Source organism: Monopterus albus, unplaced genomic scaffold (genome assembly GCF_001952655.1).
Source record: "Monopterus albus unplaced genomic scaffold, M_albus_1.0 scaffold26.1, whole genome shotgun sequence".
NCBI classification, from domain to species: Eukaryota; Metazoa; Chordata; class Actinopteri; order Synbranchiformes; family Synbranchidae; genus Monopterus; species Monopterus albus.
Genome location: NW_018127906.1, coordinates 2,044,283 through 2,070,608, shown reverse-complemented (window position 1 = coordinate 2,070,608; position 26,326 = coordinate 2,044,283). Strand labels below are relative to the sequence as shown.

The following is a 26,326-nucleotide window of genomic DNA, read 5'->3' as shown; positions in this document are numbered from 1 at the left end:
GAAGTAAAGAGAGAAATAATTAATAGATTCTGATAGCTAATTAATTATCAATAACAATTATCACACCTAATCTGCATTCACACACTGAGATATTATAGATCACTTATACTGTACACTATCAAACTACAAGACTCGCCAACCTCTCTAATAGAACCCACAACAAAATACACAGGCTCACTGTAGCAAAGGACTCTGGGAGATTGAGTTTAGTGCTTTCCTGACTTCCTACCTTTTCCCTCTCGTTTAAAAAAAATCTTCTAATTTAAAGCACAACATCTGTCACAACAAAGAAACTCTGGTTAAAACCACTTAAAGCCCAAAGCTCCCAGTGCTCAAAGGAATGTTGGAAACATTTGCACACCTCATTTTCTCTAGATCTCACACACACACACACACACACACACACACACTCAGACATGTACAGTACAGATAACAAAACATTACTGTAACAACAACACTCAAAAACATGCTCTCAAACCTGTTTGGTCTTTCCTCATGTCTGTGAAGGTGATGCTGATTTGTTTTGTCCCCTTTAACCTTTTAACTATTTATTTAAACTACACACCTGTTTGCACACTGGCCTCAGCTGAGCAGCTTAAAATTGTGAAATGTCAGAAATGGAAATGTCCTGCGCCACTGCAAACATTAAGTGTTTGGTGAAATAGTGTAGGTGGTGAGCCAACAGCTAATAGGCTAGACTTTTTCATTTTCTTAGTTTTGGTTGGTTTACTTTAGTTTTCCCTTCTTTTAGTTTGCATTTTAAATGCTTTCAGGTCACGAGGTAAAGCATGAAATATAACAAATAAACTTGCCTTGACTCCCCAAGCTGAAGCTGTCTGGCTAACACTAGCTTGGCCACTAACAGGTTAACAATTAGTTCAAATGTTTAGGACAAAAGATGAGCACTTCTTACTCCAGAGGTTGATTTGTATCGTCCCCTCCTGTCTCCTAACTGTCTCTTTGTGGAGGAGTTCAGCTTTACTGAAACTGTTCCCGTCCTTCTGACACTTGCTATGCTGGAGTACATGTATGAAGAAATAATCATCATCATCACTTATTTTTCCACATTTTCTGACGTTTGCCAGAAGTAGCCTTGTACATGTGTAATGACAATAAAGTTGAGTCTAATCTAATCAGTGAAGTCCACAGCTCGGTATTCATTTTGTTCTCTGCTGCATTAGTTCTGTAAACTAGACTCTTCTGAATGCTATGCAATGCCAAACCAGTATGGACTTCAAGGAGCACTCGACCGGCCACACCGCCCCCTCTGATGGCAGAAAAAGGAATATTTATAAAAAGGATATTTTCTTACATGTATCTTCTTGGGGGCATTAGGGATGGTGCAGCTGTGACTGGCTGGTTAACGCAGTGAGAGGTGATGGCTCCATCTGTCCCAGGGGGTCAGACAAAGGGTACATCACATCTCCCTTAACTGATCAGTCCTCGCTCCTCGAAGTGAGTAATTACATGTAATCATGATATTGTTTCATCACTAACAAAAAGGCACAACTCAGTTTTTATCTGTTAGTTTCAGTGTGCCTCCGATCCTGGTCCTTACCCAGTCCCCCACAGGTACCCGCCGACTGACCTTCAGCCTGTGAACCACAGACAGCGCGGCCTCGTGGCACGGTGACCTTCAGCTGAACAACATTCATGTTCACAACAAAACAAGGCAAATACGGTAAAACTAGTAAAATAAAATAGAATAAAAATCTAGAAATAAAATCCTACACTACAGTTTAACCCTAACCCTAGCTCCAGTGTGGGTTAATATAAGAACATGAATAACTGAGAGAGACAGGCACAGTGCTTTCCAATAATAATAATAAAAACCACAGAGACAGGAGAAACTACCAGGGCTGATGCACCTGTCCAGGTCCTGGTACCCTTAAAAGTCAAGTAGAGGAAAGTTTACGGCACCACTGTAACACAAAAAGAGGTGGATGAAGCTGTGAAAGTGAACAGAAATGGTTTTAGAAGATTAGAAATCTTTGCTTGCTACGGACTGAAAGGGTTGGATCTGTCCTCTGCGTTGACCAGCCTTTGGTCTTGCCACCTCCATCCCGTCTCTCAGAACAGCATGCTGCTCTTACCAACCTGTGACCAAAGCAGTTTCCCTTACCCCTGACAGTAACTCTCTCTTGTAATGCAGTTCCAGTCCTCAGTCTTCTTGTGTCAGCGTCGTCCTAAAGGAGTCCAGAGATGGACAAACCTTCCTCTGAGGAAAGCCCGAGTGGTTCGTCCCAGCAGCCTCGGCTCACTGGTTGACATGGGGCCTCAGGGCTTGGTAAAGTCCCTCGAAGGTGGGTCGATCGGGGATGTCGCGACTCCAGCAACGCATCATCAGCTCAAAGAGAGAGGGGGGGCATAGCGGAGGGGCGTAGAGGAAGATCTGGAGAGGAGATACGGCAGAGTTAGGAGGTCACATGCTAAAACACGTCTACACAAAACCAAGATGGACAAGGACTGAATTCTCATCAAGGCCTTACAGTCGGTAAAAGAGCAAACAGCATTGTCAGACTCATGATGAACAGTTGAACACAAGATGACTACACTTGGTGCAGGAGAACCAGATGAGCTTCCTTCTTCCTTGTCACAGCCTGCTGCCTACATTACCCACAATGCAACAAGACCACCAACAGAGATTTGGGCATGTTACGCTCAAGCAGACAGGAGGAGCAGATTACACAGGCATGGTGAACACACTTCTTCCTCAATGTGTGCACACTTTCTAACTTTTCCAACTCGCAGTCTTCAGCCCCGAGTGACCACTTGGCACTTGGAGATGGCACAGCTTCCCCTGGACAGACACGCAGCTGTACTGCCCCGACCCTCACAGCTGGAAACAGACTTGGATGTGGAAACTCAGTGCAGCTCCCCATAAGGCAAAAACCTGAAGGTCTAAACTGCTGCTACACTGTAGATGGTGCAGGCTGACATGTGCAGAGCTGTTCCTATGTGATCCAGTGATCCCTTGTGGAGGAAAAGAGAACTAAGTAGTAGACATTTGTAAAAATGTACAGGCTGAAGCTGCATTCACAGGGAGCCACCAGTGCTTCTCCCAACAGCTGCCTGATTTGGGTGGAATTGGTCACAGTCTAATGTCAGACTCCTAATGAATGGCGGTACTGCCCAGTGTGCACTGGTCGAGCTCTGACAGTTACTTGTGTCTGTCGACCTGTGTGTTGAGCTGCTGAATTCTATCGCCCTTGCAGAGATTAATAAAGTTGCACTGAACAGAAGTGAAAGGCTTCACCCGATGTGTGCGTGTTTGATTCATCTCACCTGTCTGCCCTGGTTCCTGAAGAACTCGCCAGTGTTCTCTATGACCTGTTCGTCGGACAGCAGGCTGTAGGGCTGCTCCTTACACAGCGTGAAGATCTCCCACAGGGTGACGCCAAACGCCCAGACATCACTGGCTGTGGTGAACTTACCCTGGAGGGGAGGTACGGGGAGAGTGACGTACATGTAAAAGGACAATGCAACAAAACTTTAATTCCTACATTTTCTGACAGAGTCCACAAGGTTGTGTTGTCAAATCAAATGACCCTTCACTGAAGACAAATGCTAACTGGTGTTCAGAGGGTACTACTGAGTCTATAAAGCCGCATCCATCAATAAACAAGTATTAACTGTTTTAAACCTATTCATTTTAAATAAAACCTGAAGATGAATCTGTTGAGAGCAACTGGATCAACAGTGACCCAGTAAAACTGGGACCTGATTCCTATAGACGGGCTCATTCTGGCTCTTGGTTCCTGGTGCAATCATATTTCTTTCACAGTGCAAAGCACTTTCTTCTCTCCACAGACAGTCAGATGGGTTGTGCCCCTGAAAATATCCATAATTCTTTCAGCTAATTTTACAGCTACAGAAACTCACTAAGCGATCGACTGCCACTCATAATGTTTAAGAGAAAACACTCAGGCCTACAGCAGGGTCGAGGATTCGGTTTGACCTCACAGCCATCATTAGGAGCAGTTAGAGGTGTCAGGGACACAGCTAGCAGCTGTGTCCCTGACACCTCTCCCTGGCGTGAATGACCTTCTTTTCCCTTCCTTCTTCAGTCCTATCTAACATGAACTGCGCCCCCCTCCCTCACCAGCAGGATGCTTTCCCAGGCCATCCATCGTATGGGCAGCACCGCCCGGCCCTGGATGCGGTAGTAGTCGCTGCTGTACAGGTTTCGGCTCATCCCAAAGTCGGCGATCTTGATGGTGAGGCGGCGGTCCAGCAGGCAGTTCCTGGTGGCCAGGTCACGGTGCACGAAGTTCAGAGACGCCAGATACTTCATCCCCGACGAGATCTGCACCGACATGTGGAGGAGGTCGGACAGACTGCAGGGTGGGAGGAGAAAGAGGCAGAGAACATGTTTGTGCGAGGAAGACGAGAGAGAGGAGGAGGTGAGTGTGCATCATCAGCAAAAACAGCGCGTGTGGTGCATCAACCTGACTGAAGGGATGTTGTTGGCGTGCGTCAGCGTGCTCTCGATCTCCCGCTGAGACAAGAACATGTTGAGGTCTCCGTTCTCCATGTACTCGGTCACCATGCACAGTGGGTCGGACGACACGCACACACACAGCAGCCGGATGATGTTAGGGTCGTTCAGACGAGACATGATCTTTATTTCCTTCAGGAAGTCGTTCCTGACGGATGCAGACAGAAGGAGATGACATTTTCTTTTGTGTCCTGAATTCAGGCTTAAAATATTTCAGCTTCACACTTTAAACCAGTGTCGTTTAAACTCAGTGTTGTTGTGAGTAAATGCAGGAGGCCTCCGGATCCCGGGCTGGGACCCCCTGCTGTGAATGGGTGGCACGTGTGAAGCTGCTACAGCATGGAGGCCAAGCGGTCTCAGTAATGTGCAAATGTGTGTCTCATGATCTACAAATACAAAGAAAAGCTTCACTAATGTAACCGAGTCACATTTGTCTGCAGAGCTCTGAGACATTTCTTGGTCTCATTAGCATAAACACTGGGTTGTCGACTGAACGATGCATCTGTGACTGTCAGAACTACCAACAAATCACATTTGTAAACCTTGTTTTATTTGTGGATCATGTAACAGGCATGTGTCACCGTTTTATGGAGACTACAGTCTGTCCGCAGAGCAGCCGCCCTCTGTGGAGGATCTGCAGCCTGGTCTGCACATTTAGAGTTCTGAACCAGTTCTACGTGGCGCTGCATGTCTACAGAGTTTACAGCTGGGATCCAGTACCTGGCTTGACTGGTGGCATCAGCCCTCAGCTGTTTAACAGCCACCAGCACTGAGTGGCCGTCTCTTTCAGGGAGGGGTGATCCTTCCCCAAGGAATTCTGGGAGTCCCTCGGCCTCACACAGGTGGACCTGCAGGAGACAAAGCAGCACATGAGAAGTCCTGAGTCACACCCGTCATTTCATGTCCTTTCGCACTTTTTCTTTCCCCAAACAGACAAACTGCCAAGCCCTTTCAAGCACACCTTCCCTGACCCCTCCCCCTCCTCACTCACCTCTCCAAACTGCCCCTCCCCCAGCTTCTCCCTGAAGATCAGCTGCTGCCGTGGGAACTCGGCGGCAGAAATGTCCTTCCTGGTGAGCGAGTCCACGGTGAGGGCAGGGACAGCATACATGTTGCTTCCGGTGACGCCCTGCAGCCGCACGATGTCCGTCTCAGCGTAGTGTGGCGCATTGCTGTGGAAACACTGGTGCGGCGTGCACTGGGTGACGTCGGGCTCGGCGTAGCCTCCTCCACACGCTGATGGAAACAGGAGAGGCGTCTGTTCAGCTGTACTTTTAGTTTTCTGGGAGTTTTTATTTCTGATTTTTCAGGCCAAGTAAAAAACAACAAACATTTTTATTTCCCTTAAATGTGGGTCTCACAGACCCGCTGTCTTAATTAATACATTTATCACAGCTGTCGAGACTGTGCAGGAGTGGACTTTATGTTTTAGATTTCTCATCAACTAATGCTGGTAAGACACACACACCACACTGCTTTGTTAACCTGAGACACAGAGCTAATTGGTTTGGGTTCTCTGGTGGATGGATGTCTGCAGATCGTACAACAGCAAATTGGTGTGTGTGTGTTTCAGAGTTTACCACCGTCATTGTTTCAACAGAGAAGAAAATTCATCCACAGCAGGAAAACATCCAGTAAATGGAAGAGAAGTCTGTTTGGAATGAAACAGTAATATAAACAGGTCCCTGTCTCTCAGTCTGTGTCTGATAGATGTTTAAACACCTTTCTGCTCTTACCACGCAGCCAGCCTGACGTAATGTGACACACAGGAAGTCAGCAGGAGAAGGTCATAGAGAGGATTACCAAGGAGAAGAGCTGGAGGGAGAGGAGCAGGAAACCGACAGAGAGAGGGCTGGAGGTAAGGGAGAGAAAAAATACAGAGGAACAAACCTGCAGATTAAGTTGACAGTCTGAGGCATCATGAAGAAAATGTGAAAAGAAGAAACACATGGATCAGTCTGTGCAGTGTGTTGGAGGATGTAAAGGAACTCAGCCACAGAGAAGCAAATTCAGAGGCAGTTAAAGAGACAGGAGAGGAGCTGATCGGCTGAGGGCTGAAGGTTGCTGCAGAGGCCAGCAGGGGGCAGACTGCAGTGGCCTGCTCTACCAGAGGCCTCTGGTTCCCTCTGACAGCTCCACAAAAACACAGTCGTGTCTAAACACGTCGATACAGATGGATCACTGTTGCAGAATAACTTCCACTTCCTCAGAGGAGACGAGTTAACCGTCACCAAACCTCCACAGATGATCCATAACTGGTCAATAGAACGTAAGTATAATGGGGCGCTTCCCAAACTGGGAACCTCTCAACTTCTGATATTTATCCTATTCTGACTGAAAACGTCCGCGGTGTGTTCACCTGAGGCCTCGGCACTCTGCGACAGCTCCGGCAGCTTGTTTCTCAGCACCGCCGGGTTCTGGTACTGCGGGTCCAACAGGAACACTCTCTCATAGTGAGGGTCAGCGTTGGCAGGGCCTGAGGAGACATAGTACATGGGTGAATCACATGAACAGGACTCAAACATTCCTGTAGGAGTCCTGGGAGAAGTCTTCTGTTACCTGATGTGGACCTGGTAAGTCCAGGCTGGTCCTGGGTCAGTCTGTGTCTATATTAGAGGCAACTGTTAATAATTACAGTAGCAGCTGGAAACCATTTGTTTAAATGGCCTGTAGCCCTGGTACAGCCTACTGGACTGCGTCTCACTGGACTGTGTCTCATAGATCAGTGACTTATAGAAACACAAGCTGTGAAAGTCCACAAGCTGTGAGAGAGCAGCGGGCAGCCACCTGTCAATCACAGCTGTCAATCAGCTGCACTTCTAATACCCTGAAGGTCTGATTAACAGAGCAGTAACCTTCAAAATCACCAGCAGGACACTTTATTAAAGACTGAGACCAGAATGTCTCCTGGGAAACAGGATGGGAGTCGACCGGAGCAGGATTTTAGTCCCATTGACCTTTAAAATACTTCTGCACCAGTTCAGCCTTCAGCCATGGTAGCTGCCACCCGAGTCAGACCCAGGTCCAGGCCCAAAGTCCTCCTAAGGTCTCAAGCCCTGAACCCTCAAAGACTTCAGTGACGCCCCCTGTAGGTGACTCAGCACCAGAGTCTGCAGGGGCCCAAAACTGTCTAAACAGGAACGGGACAGCACTTTGTAACTGAGGCTATCACATCACCATGACAACACCAAAATGACACCATGGTTCTAACTACTGTCGGTTTTCATTTTACATTCTTCACCTTCCTCACGGCCAAGACCGTGCTCTGGGCTCCTGCCTTAGAGTGCATGAGGGGCGAGTCTCAGTTACCTCATCAATTTAATATATGTTTTTATTGAAACTGCATCATTAAGGAAATCAGAAAATGAATGAAATAGGTATAATATAACTTTGTTTAAGTTGCAGTATTTAACAAATGCTTTTGTCCAAAGAGACATCCACAAACATCAGTTGACATAATAATGATTATTCTTTTATGGTTTATCTTATTTATCTTGACCATTTCATGGCGAGAGCACGCCTCAAAGTCCGTGAGTCTGTGAGTATTGCAGTCACGTGATGTACACTACCTGTAGGGGCGTGTCCGGAGCGGGGGGGCACAGGGGGGGTCTGGAGGATGATGGTGTCACTGCAGGATGACAGTCGAACTGTCACCTCCTCTTCAAGGATCCGACGAGGAGCCTGGAGGAGGAGAGGAGGAGGAACATGCATGTTCGTGACCAATTATTCGCTCTATCTGGTGTGTCAGAACTTTACTGAGCCAACATGCACTTAGCTCTAACTGCTGCGTTAGATCCATGAAGAAGTCAAGCACAGAAGGAAACCAGATGACACTCTCCTGATTTTATAGGAAAGCCCTGTCAAACTGTTCTCTTCATTTTTTATTAATCTCACAGGTTTGCAGCACCATAAAGCTGCAACTGAATTCCCTAAAAACAAAAACAGTTCTCTGTAGTTTGTGGCCTGTTCCTCAGGTCTATGACCCTTTTAGAAAATCTAAGCATTTCCAGATCAACAGGTAGCTTGAAGCTCGGTGGAGCGGTGGCAGGGACTTAGTGGGAACTCAGAAAACCAGATGTATCAGGACAGAGAGCTGCTCTTTATGGAGAACAACAGGAATGTGGGTTTATGTGATCACAGCATCTTTCAAACCATAGGGCATCCCCAGAGTGAAAGTCTGAACCCTACACAAGGCCCTGGTTCAGGCTAGTGAAGACTCATGGGGGAGGAATTGATATCATCAAAATAAAAGAACTTTGATAAACCAAAACTAAACTCAGCTCAGCCCGTCTCACTGTATCAGTCCTGTCTCTTTACTGTACCATAGAAGAGAGGCACAGCTGCACCGGCGGCTTGTCTCCTCACCTTCTCCAGCACCTTGCAGACGTACTGGCACCAGAGGATGAGGAAGATGATGATGACCAACAGGAGGATGATGGTCACCAGGCAGCCAATCAGAACGGGTGTGTTCCCGTCGTCAGGCGGATCACTGGCTGATGGACTGACTGCTGCGGAAAAGGGATGGAGGTCTGAGATGAACGCCTGAGATTCCACTATGAGAATATAAACTGAGCTGTTTCTAACCCATCGTGCCAACAAATCACTTCCCACCCCGAGCAGTTTGCTTTTGTTATGCTCACTTCTTACAATAAGGAAAAGACGTCACAGAGTTTTACCCATACGGTGAAAAGAAGGAACGGCATTGTGTGACTACAGGAAATAGAGCTGTGACCATCAAGCCGTCTCCATCTCGGACCAGTAGCACCACCCTACTCATGTTTTACCAAATTCGGACCACACTTCCCACCAGCCCTGTTGCTCCCTGTCCCTCCTCCTCCTCGCTGAAGAAGATAACTCTGTGTCACCCCCAGTCTTTCCCTCCTGACACAGCGCCCTCTAACTGTTTTGTGCTGTATGGTCATGTAGCAAACATCCAGCAGTTTATTGTAGCTGTATCGACATCTCAGTTGTAAAGTGTTCACTGTTTACTGAAATTAAAATGATGTATAGAGTAGTTTAAGAACCTAATGTCCACTTTTACTTCATGTAAAGTGAAAAGGTCAAAGGTCATACTGGTCTTTGGTGTGGCTGTGATGGTGCCCTCCTCAGGGGCTGGAGATGCAGTCACCAACAGGGGCGCCTGGGTCGGGAGTATGGTGTCCTCTGACGAGACAAATAAGATCAGTTAATTGTGTTTGCAGATTAAAAGAACTGTGTGTGAACCACGGGACGTGTCTATGTGGCTTGTTACCCGACTGAAAGGAGATCTCGCTGAACATCATCCAGACGTCGGCGAAGAAAAAGCGGCAGCGGAGGGATTTGGCAGCGCGGCAGTTCAGCGGCACAGTGACGTAACGGGCACTGGGGTTCCTGTCGTCCAACACCGTGTTGAAAGTCACGGCCTCTGGCTCCCAGCCGGCAATGAGCCGGGGCTTAAACCAGCAGGAGACGGAGGAGAAGATCTTCACACCATGGGTGAACATGTTGTTACTGTGCACCTGGACAGAGGCGCAGGAAGTGTGGATGATGTAAGACATCATGGCTTTTCAGCCGCAGTCTAAAGAAGCACTTACAAAAGTAATGGGCTTATTTCTCATTGGATAATAGTTAAAACAAAGATTCCCAAAACTGCAGATGTGCCCATTTTGTTATATTCAGTGAAGTAGCACTACGTCCTCTCTGACAACTTCCCAGAGCAGTAAATCCTTCTCCACAGTATTATAAACCACTGTGCAGTGTCTGGCATCTGACAAGCTTCAAACCCATGGATCTAGTATTTAAACTGCACTTCCTGGATCATAGATCCACCACGCAGGGCCGGAGCAACGCTACCGGAGGCCCTGACCCCGCACCTGTGAGCTGAGCTGCCTGCTGTACGAGCAGCTTTAAGGCTTTGAAAACAAAGATGATTACAAACCTTCATAGAGGTGAAGTTCCTCTGTCTGTCAAACACAAACTCCATCTCCACATATCCTTGCATTCCCAGCGACTCGTTCCTCCAGCCCAGGTAGTCATAGCCTGGCCACACGCTAAACTGGCGGGTCCGGAGGAAGTCGTCCAGGCCAATCACGCCGTCTGTCAGCTGACCCAGCCCGTCAAACAGCCTCCTGTTGGAGGAGAAGCCTGTCAGCTCCAGAGAGCAAGAACCAGGAAACAGTTTGTGTTTAGGTGTGGGTGTGTGACTTGCCTCTTCTCATGCACTCCGTCATACGTGGAGTCGTTGAGGTTGGCGAAGGGATAACCGGGCTGCATCATGAGCTGACCCTCTGGAGCGCTGTAGGAGATCAGACCCTCTGCGGGGCACAGGGGAGGACAGGTGAGTCAAAACTCAGGGGACACTGCTCACAGCCTCACACTCCACACCTGCTAAATGAAGCGTTTCCTGGAGCTTTAGGCACCAAGTTGTGTTGAGGAGACGCAGCTCTCTCTATAGTCCTGGCTACAGTCCTGAGCATTTTATACCGCCATTGAATTGTGGTGTTATCTTGTCGTGGGCCAAAGCGTCTGAGGGATGGACCAACACTGGGACCTGTCACCAGCTGGGCAGAAGGTTTTCTAAGCAGGCCTGGACTAGGATACTTTACAGTTTGTGCCAACATGGTACCTGAGCTTCAGTAGTGACCCCAGAACAACAGTCATGGAAATTCAAACAAAGCCTTTCACTAAATATTTGTCTTCACTTACTAAAACCCACCAGTGCCTCTGTGTTTATGTCGTCGCACCAAGCAGCACAAATAAAATACTGTCTGAAGTGAACAAAGCCTCCTTGTTTCTAAGGAAACTTCTGTTCATAAACAGATTATATAACGCATGACCTCTCACATTAAATACTGCTTTTGTAGATAACATACAAATAATCATTGACTTGACTGCTTTGCATTAACAGGACATGATGCCATTCAAGCACCAACATTTAATGTGGATGCAGATGATTCAGGCGCAGGACCACACCTCTAACCACGTCCTTTTCTTGTCTACCTCCTATAAATATGTCAAAACTCAGCATCAGTCCCTTTCATTTTTCATAACCCTCCCTCCCTCTCTTCTCACCTTTCTTCCTCTCCTTGTTTCTACCTCCTACTCCTTCCTCATGTCTTCACGTTTACACGTGGGGGACCTCCCAGACCCGGCTGCAGCCTCAGAGGCTTCCCCACACCACTGACCATCAGCCGAGCATCTTTACACATCGTCTTTGTCCGTTCTACAGCGCCTCACATCCCCTTTCCAATCCTGCCCTCCATCCTCATCGAGGCGTGGTCCTACCCAGTCAATCCAACTGTTGGAGCGCCACTGAAACTTAACCGACGGGAAGCAAAGTGTTTTCCCAAAGATTTCATAATTTTAGGTTTTAAGGCACTCCAAGTCACAGAAACGGTGTATAGCCAAATTTTCTGTTAATGACTGTTGGAGCGCCACTGAAACTTAACCAACGGGAAGCAAAGTGTTTCCCCAAAGATTTCATAATTTTAGGATTTAAGGCACTCCAAGTCACAGAAATTGTGTATAGCCAAATTTTCTGTTAATACATTATTATTTTATTATTTATTCAGTGCGATAAGTCCCATTTTCTTTGTGCGTTGCAATGTGAGCTCACAGTGTACCGCACAATGAAAATCCTGCTTTTCCACGTCTGCACACGGACTCAGCACATTTCAGTTTGGCATCCAGGATCAGATTGGAGTGGCCCTGTACGTACTCCACAGTCTGGGATTTGTCACTGCGGCCCGATGACAGCCACAGTAACAGAGATGGAGCGCTGCCGCCTCATCCTCTCTCATCTTTAACCTCGTGGTTTTTCCTCTGTGCACCTGCTGTTTGAGAAAATCCTGAATCCATTTTGTTTACCATCTTGGATCAAGTTTCCGTTGCACTAGCTAGTGATACATTTTGTAGTGATAAACAATAAGTACAACAAGGTTTGGCCTAAAATCTGTTGCTCAGATTTAGTTTAGTTGTACAACAGATGAAATGTTTGCACCATCAGGATGAGATTTGTGAGGGGTTTACTCGAGTCCGAGGAGAAGTAAACATTCCTGAGAAGTCCAGAGCGACTGAATCAACAACCTCTAATGTCAGACTGTGCATTTGTGTGTCCTACCATCCCAGGAACAGCCGTACAGCTCCACCCTCATGCAAACGGTGGTGGACAGCTTGGTGACTGGGATCACACGGATGTAGCGGGTGATGATCGGAGGGTGGATGTCGTTGATGACAGAGGCGTATGTGTTCTTGTTGCCCTCCATCACCTGGTAACAAACACAAGGGAGATGTACAGTGTGAGGAACAGATAAGAGCATCACCGCAGCGCCTGGATGAGACAGACTTCACTGTCCCGAGGGGTGACACATCATCATCATCATCATCATCGTCCACACTGTGTTTCATCATCATCATCATCATCATCGTCAACACTGTGTCCACCAGCCTGCTGACAGTCGTGGATGTTTCCTAAATTCATCTCCAGGTAAAAGACAATGTTTTCCTGTGCCCAACGCCCCCGATCCAGGCTGCCCTGTGTAACCTCTGCAGTGAAACATCTGGCTCACTCACCATGATCCCCAGCCGGTTCCTCCAGGACTTCCACAGCAGGCCGTCCCTGCTGTAGTTGAGCCGGTAATATCGAGCAAATTCATTTCCGGAGTTTCTGGCGTATCGTCCCTGAGTCCCGACCACTGTCAGGAAGGTCAGCCGGCCCAGGTCCACCTGAGGAGTCCACCAGAAGGTCTCTGTCACATCATGCCACACACCAGGAACCAGCCAGAGCTGGGTTCACCTGAAGATACTGACGTCACTAGTTACTCAGTTTACTCTGTTTATGCACGATGTGCCAACCTCGACCTCAGCAGGTCCACTCTGAGAAAACACAGTAGTTTATGCTTGTATCTCTGTTCATTAATGTCCCAGTAATAAATTCACCTCCTTAGATAACAATCACCCTTGGGGATGATTTTATAACTGAGTGCTAAACGTCTGCAGCACCTGTACCACATTTCCTCCACCACTAGAATGCCAAAAATTGAACTAAAAGCAGGAGAGATGCTTCATTATTTAGGTCAAGTTTTATAGGGCTTTACATTTGAGTTGCTGGCTGCTTCTGAAGCAGCTTTTTTGCAAGATTCTTGATATATGTCACTGAACAGACCCTCTTCTCTCTTCAAACAGACTGACCCACATCTACTCTGAGAGATGCAGCTTAGTGAAACTTGTACTGGCATTTGCTGACAATCACTAGAGAAATTCAAACACTGTTTAAGTCCTGTGGAGGTGATTTAAACACGTCTGTCTGCATTACGCCCAGAAACTGCAGCCTCTGATCTTCCTACAGTCGACTGTGAACTGTGAATATTTTCTCCTGTTACACTGATTGTGCAGCATCACTTCCTCCTCATTGATCCTAAACTCCAGGAGGTCCTGATTTACAAAGCCCTGATTCAAATACTAGGTCAAAGGTGACTGGATGTGTTGCCTTTCAGCAGCCTTTGACGTTGCAGTTGTAGGAGACTATATAGAGTCTAACTGTCAACTCCACAGGGGCACCTGGTCGTGTCTGAGCACGTTTGAGATGGTGTGTTGGAACAGACCTGCAGGTACTGGGTGTCTGAAGGCTCCAGTCCTTCAGGACACCAGGCGCCGTCTCCCTCCTCACGATTCAACCTGCAAACATACACACAGTTACAGCTGTCAAACACTGGGGCAGCTACTAAAATCCTTTCTCAACATCCGATTAAATCTGTGAACCCAGATGAAATTTGGGTGGAAACTGCTTTTTAAAGAATGTCAAGTCCTGGACTGGACTGAAGTTCAGGATCAGACTAAGAACACGACAAGGACAGAAAACAGCAGAATAAGAAAAAGCTGAAAACAAAAGGACGATGAAGAAGCGAATCGGTCTACTAACCACTCATGTCCCACTTTAAGTCGCACTGACCTGGCATACTGTGGCCCCGTGGTCTCGTACCACTGACTGGACGCTGTGATGTCTTCGTCTTTAATCCGTTTATCTTCCATGCCCAAGGCATAGCGACAGTGTGCTGCAAAACACACACACACAGAATATTTTGTCCATTCCTCACTTTTTCAAATGGCTGAGACTTAATTCTTTTTTGTGGGAATTAATGTTAAAAACACTAATCTTAAACCCAATCCAGCAGTGCTGCAGTAAATCCTCCGCCATGGAGGTAATGCTGTTCAGTCTGTGTCCCCGAGGCGCTGGTCTACCTGTGCGGCCGCAGGCTGTGCTGCACAGGCGTCCCTAATAAACTGACCACTCAGTGTATACAGGATGTTTGTGCAGTGTGTGTTCATATATGTGGAGTGTGTGTGTTTACCGGGGTCGATTTGCCCAGAGGCTGCTGTAGCTTGAAGGATCAGCAGCAGGAAGAGGTGCATGATGGTCCGCCGGTCACGCCAACACATACGCTACATCTCTGAGACACAAAGACAGAGAAAGGTTCAAATCTGCACGAGGAGGCTAGGAAACATTTTACTCTATAACGAATACTTTGCACTGAGCATCCTCTACTTCGCTCTGAGCAGCTGAGGCGTCTGGTAACACAACACCAGGCAGCTCTGGTTCACTTCCTGTCATTATGATCCAGAAAAGGAAAACGCTCTTGGAGGACAATGGGACGCTGCTGGCAGAGACCAGAGTTTGACTTCTTCTGGCTGAATATGAGATTGCTCTAAACCAAAGAAATAACCCCAGTGAAAACTGGGTCTCCTGTGTTGGTCCAGAGGACAGAGAGCTGCTGTTCAGCTGTTTCCATGTAACTTTTCATTCTATTCAAAACTACACAAAAACACAGAGAGATGAAAGGGACACAAATGAGTTTGACATTTGGGAGAAATGACCCTGGAATCAGACTCTGGAGCAATGGAAGGTCCAACATTCACCAGAGAAAGGAAGAGAATCATAATAATCAAATGAAAAGCACATTTCTTCATCACTTGGCTAATCGAACCAGCCGCTCAAGCAGATTCATGTATTACCCAAAATTCCAAAGTGAGGCACGTCTGAGAGCTTCATGATAGAAAGATCAGAGGGTCCCACCTGAAGAACCACCTGAAGTAAAACTTGGGTTGGTCTCGGCCGACGATAAGCCTCCGTCACTTCCCAACACCTTTCCAGTGTCGGAATGGGCAGAGTCTGTGTTGGATCAGTTTTGAAATTTACCCACATCAATGAGCCGACATTCACACCCACCCAGAGGCTCAATCCTAATTCCCTTAACTGCATCCATAATCCTTTACTTGCATCTTTTCCTTGTGTCCTAGCCCCACCCACATAAGAGGCAAGGAAAAGATGTGAGGAGAGAGGAACTAAGGATACATAATTTTTCCTTTCCTTCAGTTGTTTAAGCATCTGATCACCAACTGATTTCCAATAAAGGGGCCTCTGTCCATAACAGGCTTCTGACCACAATGCACCCCGGTATCACTGCTCCAGCAGGCGGCCTCCTGACCGTATCAGGGAACTGGGATTTACCCAGAGGTCAGAACAACTATGACCCAAACCTAATCTTTTATCAACCATGTTCACTTGCCCCAAACTGTGAGACCTTATCAGATTACAAATGTCAGTTGGCCTTTTACTCTGACCACACAGATGTGTTAAAACAACACAAGGGGCTGTGGTAGCTTCTCATGTACCAGTGAGACAATATGGTCCAGGAACATGAGCAACCCAGGAAGCAGCAGATGTGGAGGTAAACAGTAGAAACACAGAGATGCATGCTGGCCAATGCAGCACCTCATCATATGACACCTCACAGTGCTGCAGAAAAAGCTGGACCCGATCCAGCTTTCAGTTCTGACTGAGGAGCTGGTGACATGGATTCATCTGCATTACTGGCTTTACCAGGACCCTCTAGGACATGTTTAGTCTCAGTGAGGTTTCTCCTGGTAAAACTAGGGTTAAATAAATAAAAACTAAACTTCTTTTCCTGCATGACACTGTGTCATTCTGGCCGAGTCCCCGTGGTCCTGGTCCCCGCTGTGTAGCGCACTTCCCCCACTCAAATGAAAAAGAAGAGCTGAGGTTTTCTACTTCGAGGGAACATCTGTGCGAATCCAGGAATCCTGCTGCTTTGTGGCACAATTCCACTCGCAGCTAAACAGGGAAGAGCTGAGCAGGAAGGCTGGCTTCATGGACTAAAAGAGATTTAAGGGGCGTTCATGGCGGACTTTAAACAGATACACATGGATCATATATCACTACAGTCCATTCCACATAAAAGAGTCAAACTTCCAGCATGTTTCTACTTTAGGAAGTTGACTTTCTCCAGCTGTCACCGTTTTACACAGCTGCAGCAGGATGGATGAACGAGGGTTCGTCTGAGCAACTCCGAGCTTCATTAACATGCGTGCGTGTGTGTGTGTGTGTGTGTGCATGTTTCACAGCGTTACTGCTGTTGGAGCGGGGCGCTGGATAAACACTGGACACAAACAGCAGCCCACTCAGAGGTTATGCAACATGGAAACACACACTCACGTGTTGTTTTCATCCCCAGGAGGGACTTTACATGGACGTACATTCACTTCCTGGAGACTTACTCCAACCTTAAACTGGGATTCAGTGATTTACACAGTGGGAAAAGGAAGACCGAGTCCCAGACACGCACATGTGCGCACACACACAAATGTCCCTGCACTCAAAGTATTTATATCTGAAACTGTGACAAATGTTCTTCTCTTGCTCTGAGCCTCCTCTTTCTCTCTAGAGTTCATCTGCTGTCGAGTTTGTTTCAGAATGACAGAAAACAGCTGGATGGGAGAGAGAGTCATGCACAGAGAGGGAAGGAGGGAGGGAGAGAGAGTCATGCACAGAGAGAGGGAGGGAGGCTGAAGAGCAGAGAAAATGGAGCAGAAGAAAGACAAAGAGAGGAAGAAAGTGGCTGAAGGGAGGCAGAGGCTGAGAACTGATAAGAAAAATGAGAAAGAGCGGAGCGAAAACACGGAGAGGAGGAGGGGGAGGTAAAATGAGGGAGTCGAACAATGGAAGGAAGGGAGCAGCCGAGAGAGAGAGAGAGAGACAGGGCTGGGAGAGTGAAACATGAACTTTCAGGCTCTCACCAAGAAGTAAGACAACCCCCTTCCCTGACATTACTGAAACACGCCAACCTCCCCTCTCCAGGGAAGAACTAAGGGGAGTGAAAATGAGGGAGTCGAAAAATGGAAGGAAGGGAGCAGCCGAGAGAGAGAGAGAGAGAGACAGGGCTGGGAGAGTGAAACATGAACTTTCAGGCTCTCACCAAGAAGTAAGACAACCCCCTTCCCTGACATTACTGAAACACGCCAACCTCCCCTCTCCAGGGAAGAACTAAGTCGCCGCTACAACCTCAAAATAAAATCTGACACATGCATCACACGTCTTCCACACTGACATGTTATGGGATAAAACACAATGATTCTTGTGCTTCATTTTCATCCCCCGTCTGATCCTGTCATCACACAGAGACTAAGAAGTTGGATCTGGATGACACAGGGCTGCCAGTTAGTCTCTGGGGTCAGTCCCCTGCCGACAGCTCAGGGCGTGACAGCAGCCATAGTGGGAACAATCAGATCGATCAGATTGGCCTGTTCATTGCAACAGGCCGGCCTTCGCTTACACCAGATCCTGTAGTAAACCTTAGAGCTGGGAACAGACTGAAGAAAGACTGAAGAGCTCGGTCCGTCCCTGAAACAATTTTTCTAACGCAAGTGTCTGCTTTGCCTTCAGGAAGTGAGTTCATTCACTTCAGCCGAGCTGGACGAGAAGGCAACGGTTCACTTTTTATTTTTTAACAACAACTGGAAAAGTTCGAGTGAGAGAGCAACAGAGAGAGAGAGAGAGAGGGCGAGAGAGCTTTATGTAATGTGTTGGCTACAGCTGAGATTCCGGCGCTGTTGCTCATCTCTACAGCAGAATCACATGACCAGAGAGAGGGAAGAGAGACACAGTAAAAGGGGGACCAGTCCAGGAGACAGGCACATAAAGACAAAGGCAGAGTCCTTTGGTCCAGCGTGACCTTTGACCTGCTCCAGGCTGAGAACATGATCAACTCAAACTGCTTGACAAAGTCCTTCCTGCTCAAGTATTGCACAATGTTTTGACCTTGAAGAGACAAGAAAACAGTTTTCACTGTGTTAGGATGAAATTCGATTCTCACTCTAGTTGAAATTTCATTATCTATCTATCAAATACTGGATTAATCAATAAACTGACTAGTTGTCTCAGGTCTGTCCTGTGCATCGCCTTCCCAGTCTCACCCCAACAACATTGGATCATCTATGTGTGTTTGTAGTCAACAAGATGAATCACACTTTCAGTCAGACGGCCACATCGCAGCTGCTTGTCTGGGCACCACTATCACAACAGTGAGTGTTGTGTGGCTGGATTGTGCAACACTGAGATGAGTGATGCAGACAATGAAATGTGCACAGAAACCTTTAATTACAAAAGTAGCGTAGTTGCTAGGTTAGCTGCTACGTTAGCTGCTACGCTAGCTGCCTTGACTCACCACAGTCCTGCTAACTGTGATGTGAACAGCTATGCCACATCTGCTGCAGTAAAAACCTGCCGCTGCTGTTCCTGTGCTGAGTTAATGCTGCGAGCAGTGACGTTAGGCAGCCTCAGTGTGACTGGAAATAAAAACTCTGGGTTCTGGAAACATGTGCATGTGCCCTGTGAAATCAGCAGTAGTTTCAACTGATTATTACAGATTTCCTTTCCCTCCATCTTTGCTTTGTGTCCATTCTCCCCTCCTCCCTTCCTCTGTCCTTATCTCCTCCCTCTGTCCTCCTCTCTCTCCATCCCTCCTCCCCTCTCCTCAGCTCCCTCCTCCTTTCTCTCCTCCCTCCTCCGTCAGAACAAACTGGAGCCAAAGGCCTCAAAATTCCAAACATTCAACGCAACCCCGAGCTCTCTCTCTCTCTCTGTCTGTGCCTATGTGGCTCGCTCACACAAACACACAGGAATGCACATGCCTTTCTCCAAGCCTCTCTCTCTGTCTCGCTCTCTTACTGTTACACACAGGAATCTCTCTCTCCTGCTCTCCCTGGTTGAGGGGTGAATGAGACAGAGTTCACTGGGAACAAAGCAGAACAAAGAGGCTGAACACACAATAGAACCAAGCAGAAACATCACACTGTGTGATGGCTCCGTCTGGAACAAGAAAACCATCCGACCAAGCAGGATTCAAACCGCAACAGAGATGCCAAAATGTCCACATATACCAAATATGTCAAGCAGAAATGCAGCAGCATCCAACAATGGCCAGTCACCCACATGCAAGCACACGCTCCAGGTGCACTGTTCCCTACATGTCTACCTCACTGAGACGGAGAGTAAAATGATTGTTGAGTGTTTTGCTGTCTGACACATTCTCTGACTTAAGGCACCATTTATCATACAAGCAGCTTCCGAACCCTTGATCAGATCAAAAAACTAAGGTCAAAGTTGAGAAAGAATCACTTGAGGTGTACTGAAGATACCTTCAGCTATGGTTCGAGAACCAAAGGCTGACACATATGGACTCTTTACTCCTCGCAGTACGTCTGTGAAAGTACCGACCTGCCACAGAGTCTTCGTCCTGTCTGAGGACACACTGAGATCAGTCATCAACAGGAGAAGAGCTTTGTCCATCACTGGTCCGTTACAGAGACACATCAGAGTAACTACATGGAAACCAGGCTCATAAGCTAAGAGCTGGACATGCAACCTGTAAATGTGCCACGGGTGCACTACACAACCTGGACTGTCTTGGTTGTGTTTCATTTGTCAGCTAAATGCAACAAGAAGCGGAAACCACTGCAGACCCGGTGTTGTTTTCAGTCTGTAGCTGTGGCGTTTACTGCCTGATTATGCAACTCGGTAAAAAACATAGTGACAGAGGCCTCACTCACACACAAACACGCACTCCCACTCAGGTCCAGATGCGTCTAACAACACACGGCTGGTGTGTTTCTGTCAGGCGGTAAAGATTCCCAGCTGGGGAGCAACAGGAAGCTCTAAAACCCATCAGTGTTTTGAAGGTTTTTGCACAAAGGTAACTCATCCAGAGTGACTCGTGCTAAGATCAGAGGATTTGTTGTGAAACTGTTCTGCATCGTTCTTACTTTAACGTGCACTGTACTAGATCCACGAGAGCCAGCTGGCGACAGTGACGGTAAGTGTGTCTCCTGATCAAACGCTGACAACCACCAGTGCTCCATAAAACCTTCACCGTCCGCTGCGCTTGTAGGAGTAATGAGTTGTTCAGCTGTCCACGGTGTGTTCTCCATGCATGTCGATGCATCTGGGGCCATAAACAATGACCTAGTTATTTCTAGGTCACAGCTTTGCTCAGTTACAGCTAAACAGCTACAGGGGATATTAAACAGCTTGACATCACAGGCCGAGACATTCTGACCTGTACAACTGGTGGAGTCCACTGCTGGGGAGGTGAATCCTCCACCTGGTTACGCCCCCGTCGGCTCAGGGTTCGGCTTCAGGTTGGTGTTTACACTGAAGCTGCCAGTTTCAGCCTTTGCTCCTGCAGCACTTGGTGTAAAGCACCAGAAATGCACAGCAGGATGTGCACATGTGGAGCAGGTGGTGGTCTGAACTGGCAGATGGCTGCCCGACAAAGAGCTGAGAGCATGTGAAGAATGAGAGACACTCCTGATTTAACATGTGCAGAACAACACTGCAGCCAAGGCGAACGCAATGAAACACACCTGAACATGGGATGATTTAACCCAGTTTTAGGATTTACAGAGCATCTCGATATACTGAAGACACTGGCATTAACACTGTGTGCTTTTAAACCTTTTCACCCTTATTTACATCTTCTTGTGAAGGATTTAGTTTTTGCTCTTCTAAAAGCATGAGACTTTTTTCCAGTAGCTGCTCTGACACTGAACGTGTCACTCAATAATCTGCTGCTGGACTCAGACACAAGACACCACAGTGCACACGCCTTTGTACAGACTGCTCATCCATCCAGCTGGACGCTGCAAACAGAAGACTCCATCACGGACATGCAGATGTGAAATCTTCTTCATTACACACACACACTTGTGAGCAACGTGTTTGACGATGTCGGTCATCTATTAACTTTGTCTTTTCTATATATTGTGGGTTTTCCAGCGAGTAACACAAAATCTTGTGTGGGGAGAGGGAAGTCTGGGAGGCTCTGCTCAGACTACTGCCCCTGTGACCCAGTCTCAGATGAAGATGGATGGATGGATGGATGATGTCATGTGACTGGCAACTGACCAATGGGTAGTGAGTCAGACGAACCTTTAAAACACACGTGTGTAGTTTAATAAAGAAGACTTCCTATCTAGACATCCCTGCACACACACACACACACACACACACACACACACACACACACACAGACACACACACAGCCAGAGTACTAGGGGTGTGAGAAAATATAGATACACGATTAGAATTAAGATGTACGCCCAGAGTCACTTTTAACATGGCAGCACAGAAGTTTCTTGCCGACGTCACTGTGACATTTCAGGACAGATGACAATAACGAGAGCTAAACTCTGACGTCTGACTCTGCCAAGATGCCCCTGAACCAAACACTAATGACCTGACAGTGGCTTAAATATCCAAGCACTGAGCCCGTGCAAGAAGTTGTACTGGTTCCCACTACACGTGGTCACAGTAAAGTTCAGCAGCAGTGTGTTCAGTCTTCTGTCTCCAACACATCCTTTGTGTGGTTTCTTAAAGGTTTAACAAGCCGCCGGCTGCAGCAGGAGACTCGACGCTCGCTCACTGGCACTGATCTGTAACGCGCTGCCATTCCAGCCACTGTCTGCACTCGGACAGCTTCCTGTTTGTGTTTTACAGCAACTCAACGGGTTTTTATATCAAAGGCACCACAGAGTCTGATAAGAGGGTCAGAGACTTTATATAGTGACTTAGGGGCAAATGTCTTTGGAAATGTTTGTCTAAGCCTGCAGGATTTAGCAGGGAGGAAGAGGAGGAGGAGGTGTTTTCATGTTGTCCTGTCTGTAACGCGGTCCCGTCTCTGGTTAGATCTCACACACTGAGCACTGTATCAGCTCCAGTTGGAGCTTCAGAGATTTTAGAGCAAACCTGGATCTAAGGCAGTGCGTACTGGTGATATCGTGACAGGGCAGACCATCTCTGACTAGACAGCTCACTCATGCTGAGAGTCCTAAACACAGCTGAGGCGGTTTCATTAACTTCCAGTCCTTTTCTCTGAGAGTCCAGAGGCTGCAGCACCACGTGTCTGTGAGGCCTTTATCTTCGACCTCTGAAAATCACATGTAGACCAAAGCGTCAGTATGAAGGCTTAGGTTCTGAGGAGTGCGTTATGACTTCCTGTAAGGGAGGACAGCTCAGAGAGCCACCGCAGTGCGGCCCATTTTAGGGCAATTGTCCCTTTTCAAATTGTCCCTGTTACCAAACAAAAACACAGACAGAACTAGAATAAACTCATGTTTTAGAGCTTGAAGCTGAAAAGGAAATTCTGTTTACAAGACTCCGGCTCAGAGGCTTTTCTTCCCCCTCAGGGGACAAACCTCAGCTGACAAACACAGATGGAGGTAAAGCTGCCTGTTTGTTTTCTTCACAACAACAGACCTCCCACCAGCTCTGAACGTCATCACCCCATTAAATGGCCCTGAGGAGCCTGTCACCAGGAGCACAGATGTGGGTTAACAGGGCCTACTCCACCTCCGGTGGAGTGGGGTGTTGGACCTTTGTCTTCACAGAGACCCGGTTCGGCACAATTGCTGCTGGGTCAGGGACAGATCACGATTTGGGCTAAAGCAGCCAGAGGACAGGTATCGATGATATGCACCTTCTGGCAGCTGCAGTTTGTCACTACTGAAGCATAATTATAGGCATGATAACAACTGATAATGGTCATTGAATGGGGTGATGACACGTGGACTGGCTGGACATCATGTGTGAAGAACCATAAAGCTGACAGCAGCAGGTCACACGCTGCTTGTCATCAGTCCAGTGAGCAGAGGGTGAAAAGACAAAGCTGTTAATATTCACCTCTCTGAACCATCCCTGCTCGCCAAGTGGCAGCAGCAGCATGACACAACATGCCGTCCATTGCTTTCCTCTGGGTTTGTTCAGTGCGTGACAGAACTGCCAGCTCTCGCAGTCTGAGCCAAACACTGAGCTTCTGCTGTGAAGTCACTGGGACTCTGCAGCTCTCACACTGTTCAGAGGACAGAGCACTTCATGTCGCACACAGAGCTGTAATAGTTTACCTGCAGGGGGCTGGCACTGATCCGCCATTGGTGACTCGGTACCCTGAGGAAACACTGCTCCTGTAACGTTCAGAATCATTAACACTGTTCCCAGTTATCTGCAGACAGGACACACCATGTACACAGACAACACGCAGATGGCACAGAGCCAGCACTGACGGTCGACCGGCGAGTCCGATAAGAGAGAGCACAGACAGAGAAGCGCTGACTCAGGAGGCCGATTTTTCCTGTAAACGGAGTCTGCTGAGCTGGGAGCATGAAAATAAGCCAAACATGATCCCTGGTACACTTCACAGGAGGTCAGCAACGCACACAGCTTACTGTCACCCACAGGAGACCACGGACCCCTGGTGGCTCAGGCTCTGAGGGAGCAGAGAGACGAATCTACGAACGGGTCAAACCGGCTACAAACACAACGTGAAACGTGGAGGAAGGGTTTAACACCTGAGTGACGGCTTCTGCTGAGCAACAGAGAAGGTCATGACCTGCTGGTGGAGCCAGAATCATCATATCATACAGAGTCCGAAAGTGACAGCCAGCTCAACGTGCACACAGTCGGACCTGCTGCCATGGCGCTGTAGCTGCTGTAGCTTTCCAGTTCACAGTGAAGCTGTCCAGACCTCACTTCCACTCGTCCTCCTCCATCTGCTGACAGCTCACTGCAGACTGAGCCGTCTGGTCACTTCTGTTACCACCAATGTTAGATCCCAAGACTGAGGAGCAGCTTCAGGGGCGATGAAGTCTGTTTACCAGTAGTTGGGTGTTTCCTATGATTTAACCTGAAACTAGGTTTACCAGTCGTGTCCCATAATGCCTACCCTGACTCCACCCTGAGTATAACGATAAGCCCTACTGCCAGGTCTTGGGATCTAACATTGACCCTGCTGTTACTGGTGTCGGCCGCCCTCCCACCGTGTACAACTGCGCACTAACTGCTCTGATCTGAACACAAACAGCATCACTATGATCACAGGACATTCTGTGCACGTTGTCCTGTGTGATAAGCCAGAGAGATGGAGGTGGGGGTGTCACCATGGCAACCACAGCTGATACAAGTGTAAAAATACAATGGCTGAAGTGACTTGATCTTGTACTGCGTACTTCTTCTTACTTTACTGACTAAATAGATAATAATTGACAGGTTAAATTTTAAAAGGATGTTGCTCCTTTGCGCAAGATTTGAAAAATGTAAAGTTTTTCTCTTGTTGATAGACACATTATTGATTATTGACAGATCTCTGTTCATGGCCACTGTCAGACTGATGATGTTTATGGTGGTGGTTGTGATTAGAATCTCAACATTTATCTTCAGAGCACCTGGTTCCTGTCCTGTAACTGCACACATTGTAACACCACCTCCTTAACGTACACTGTTCCAGTGCAGGGAGCCACTGGGCACCATAGGTCACACCAGTTGTCCTGTCCTACCTACAGTTGATCAGTTGTGGCATGTTAACATATTCTTCTTCCTTGGGCTCCATCACACCCCACCCTTTACACCTCCCATCTTTCTTCCATTTGTACATTATAGAGCCCGATGCAACATGTTTTCTACTACATTGGACACTATTCCTGCTCTACTTTGTGCCTTTAATGTCCGTTATTATGAGACATATTCAGTATGTCTCAGATGTCCTGTGCTGAATTTAGCAGTACTACTTCTTACCCTGTCCACCACTGGCAATGCCCAGTGAGATTTGTAGTGTCCACACTTTCTTACAGCTCCTTTGGTGCTGCTGTATAAGATGTTATGATTTCAAGCAGACGGTTATTTATGACTACAGCTGTCAGGAGGACTGTCTCAGACCGTGCGTCTCCTCCGACCTCGGGTCTCCGTGTAGGCCTCAGTGTGCAGCTCCAGCCCTGAGCTCGGCTCCGTTTCCAACGGACCGACTCTCCCTCACTTTCCTCTCACTTTGTTCAAACACACAGCTACACACGGTCAGAGCTTTACCTGTCCGCAGGTTCCCTCCGGATCCACAACAGCAGCGAGCTCCTCTCGGGATGACGCGTTTTCCTCGCAGTCCGGTCCGGCAGCTCTGGACTTTGGTGTCGGAGGCAGACGGAGCGGCTCAGAGGCGCATGGTGGAGGAGACGAACCACTGGATCTGTGCGCTGCGTCCCCGTGGAGCTGCCTTCACTTCTTTTACGGCTTCGGCCTCAACTGAGTATCGGAAGAAGGACTTCTGCTCTCTCCAACGACACAGGAGCAAAAAAAGTTGCTGTGTTTTTACATCACATCCCGCTTCCGAGGAGGAGGAGGAAGAGGAGGAGGAAGGCAACACAGGGCCCCTGTGAGAACTGGGAGGAAATCTGAACAAGAACCCTACGAAGGGAACTACAGAGGGCACAGGAGACTTTTTCCTGTTTCCACCTCTTTTACTTCCAAGCTTCCTCTAATAGCAGCTGCGCGCACACGGGAACGCGGCAGGTCTCCAACTGGTTTGTCCCACATCTGTGGCAAACAAAGGACAACATAACGGACCGTTATGCATGAACGTCTTACTGTGGGGTTTCTACATGGACGGAAAGAAGCAAACCGACTAAAGGCACTAATCTTTACAAAGTGACAGGACAGAGGTGCAGTATTTTAAAGGA

The 26,326-nt window shown here is 47.7% G+C and overlaps 1 protein-coding gene across 2 annotated transcripts; it reads right to left on the bottom strand.

Annotated features, from left to right (window-relative positions):
* On the bottom strand, nt 1–26,326 carry ddr2l (discoidin domain receptor family, member 2, like). Of its 2 annotated transcripts, none has more exons than XM_020595124.1 (19): nt 25,683–26,326; nt 14,827–14,925; nt 14,427–14,529; nt 14,080–14,152; nt 13,049–13,201; nt 12,597–12,744; nt 10,686–10,791; nt 10,416–10,605; nt 9,750–9,996; nt 9,572–9,661; nt 8,864–9,003; nt 8,068–8,179; nt 6,858–6,974; nt 5,490–5,734; nt 5,219–5,346; nt 4,449–4,646; nt 4,103–4,337; nt 3,286–3,435; nt 1–2,392 (listed from the first exon to the last, which is right to left on the bottom strand). In XM_020595124.1, exons 2-19 carry the CDS (start codon nt 14,912–14,914, stop codon nt 2,258–2,260), a joined length of 2,658 nt encoding a protein of 885 aa, XP_020450780.1. In that variant the 5' UTR covers nt 14,915–14,925; nt 25,683–26,326; the 3' UTR covers nt 1–2,257. The 2 variants fall into 2 exon arrangements, with proteins under 2 accessions (XP_020450780.1, XP_020450779.1); XM_020595123.1 differs by having other exon boundaries at nt 8,864–9,006; nt 25,683–26,324.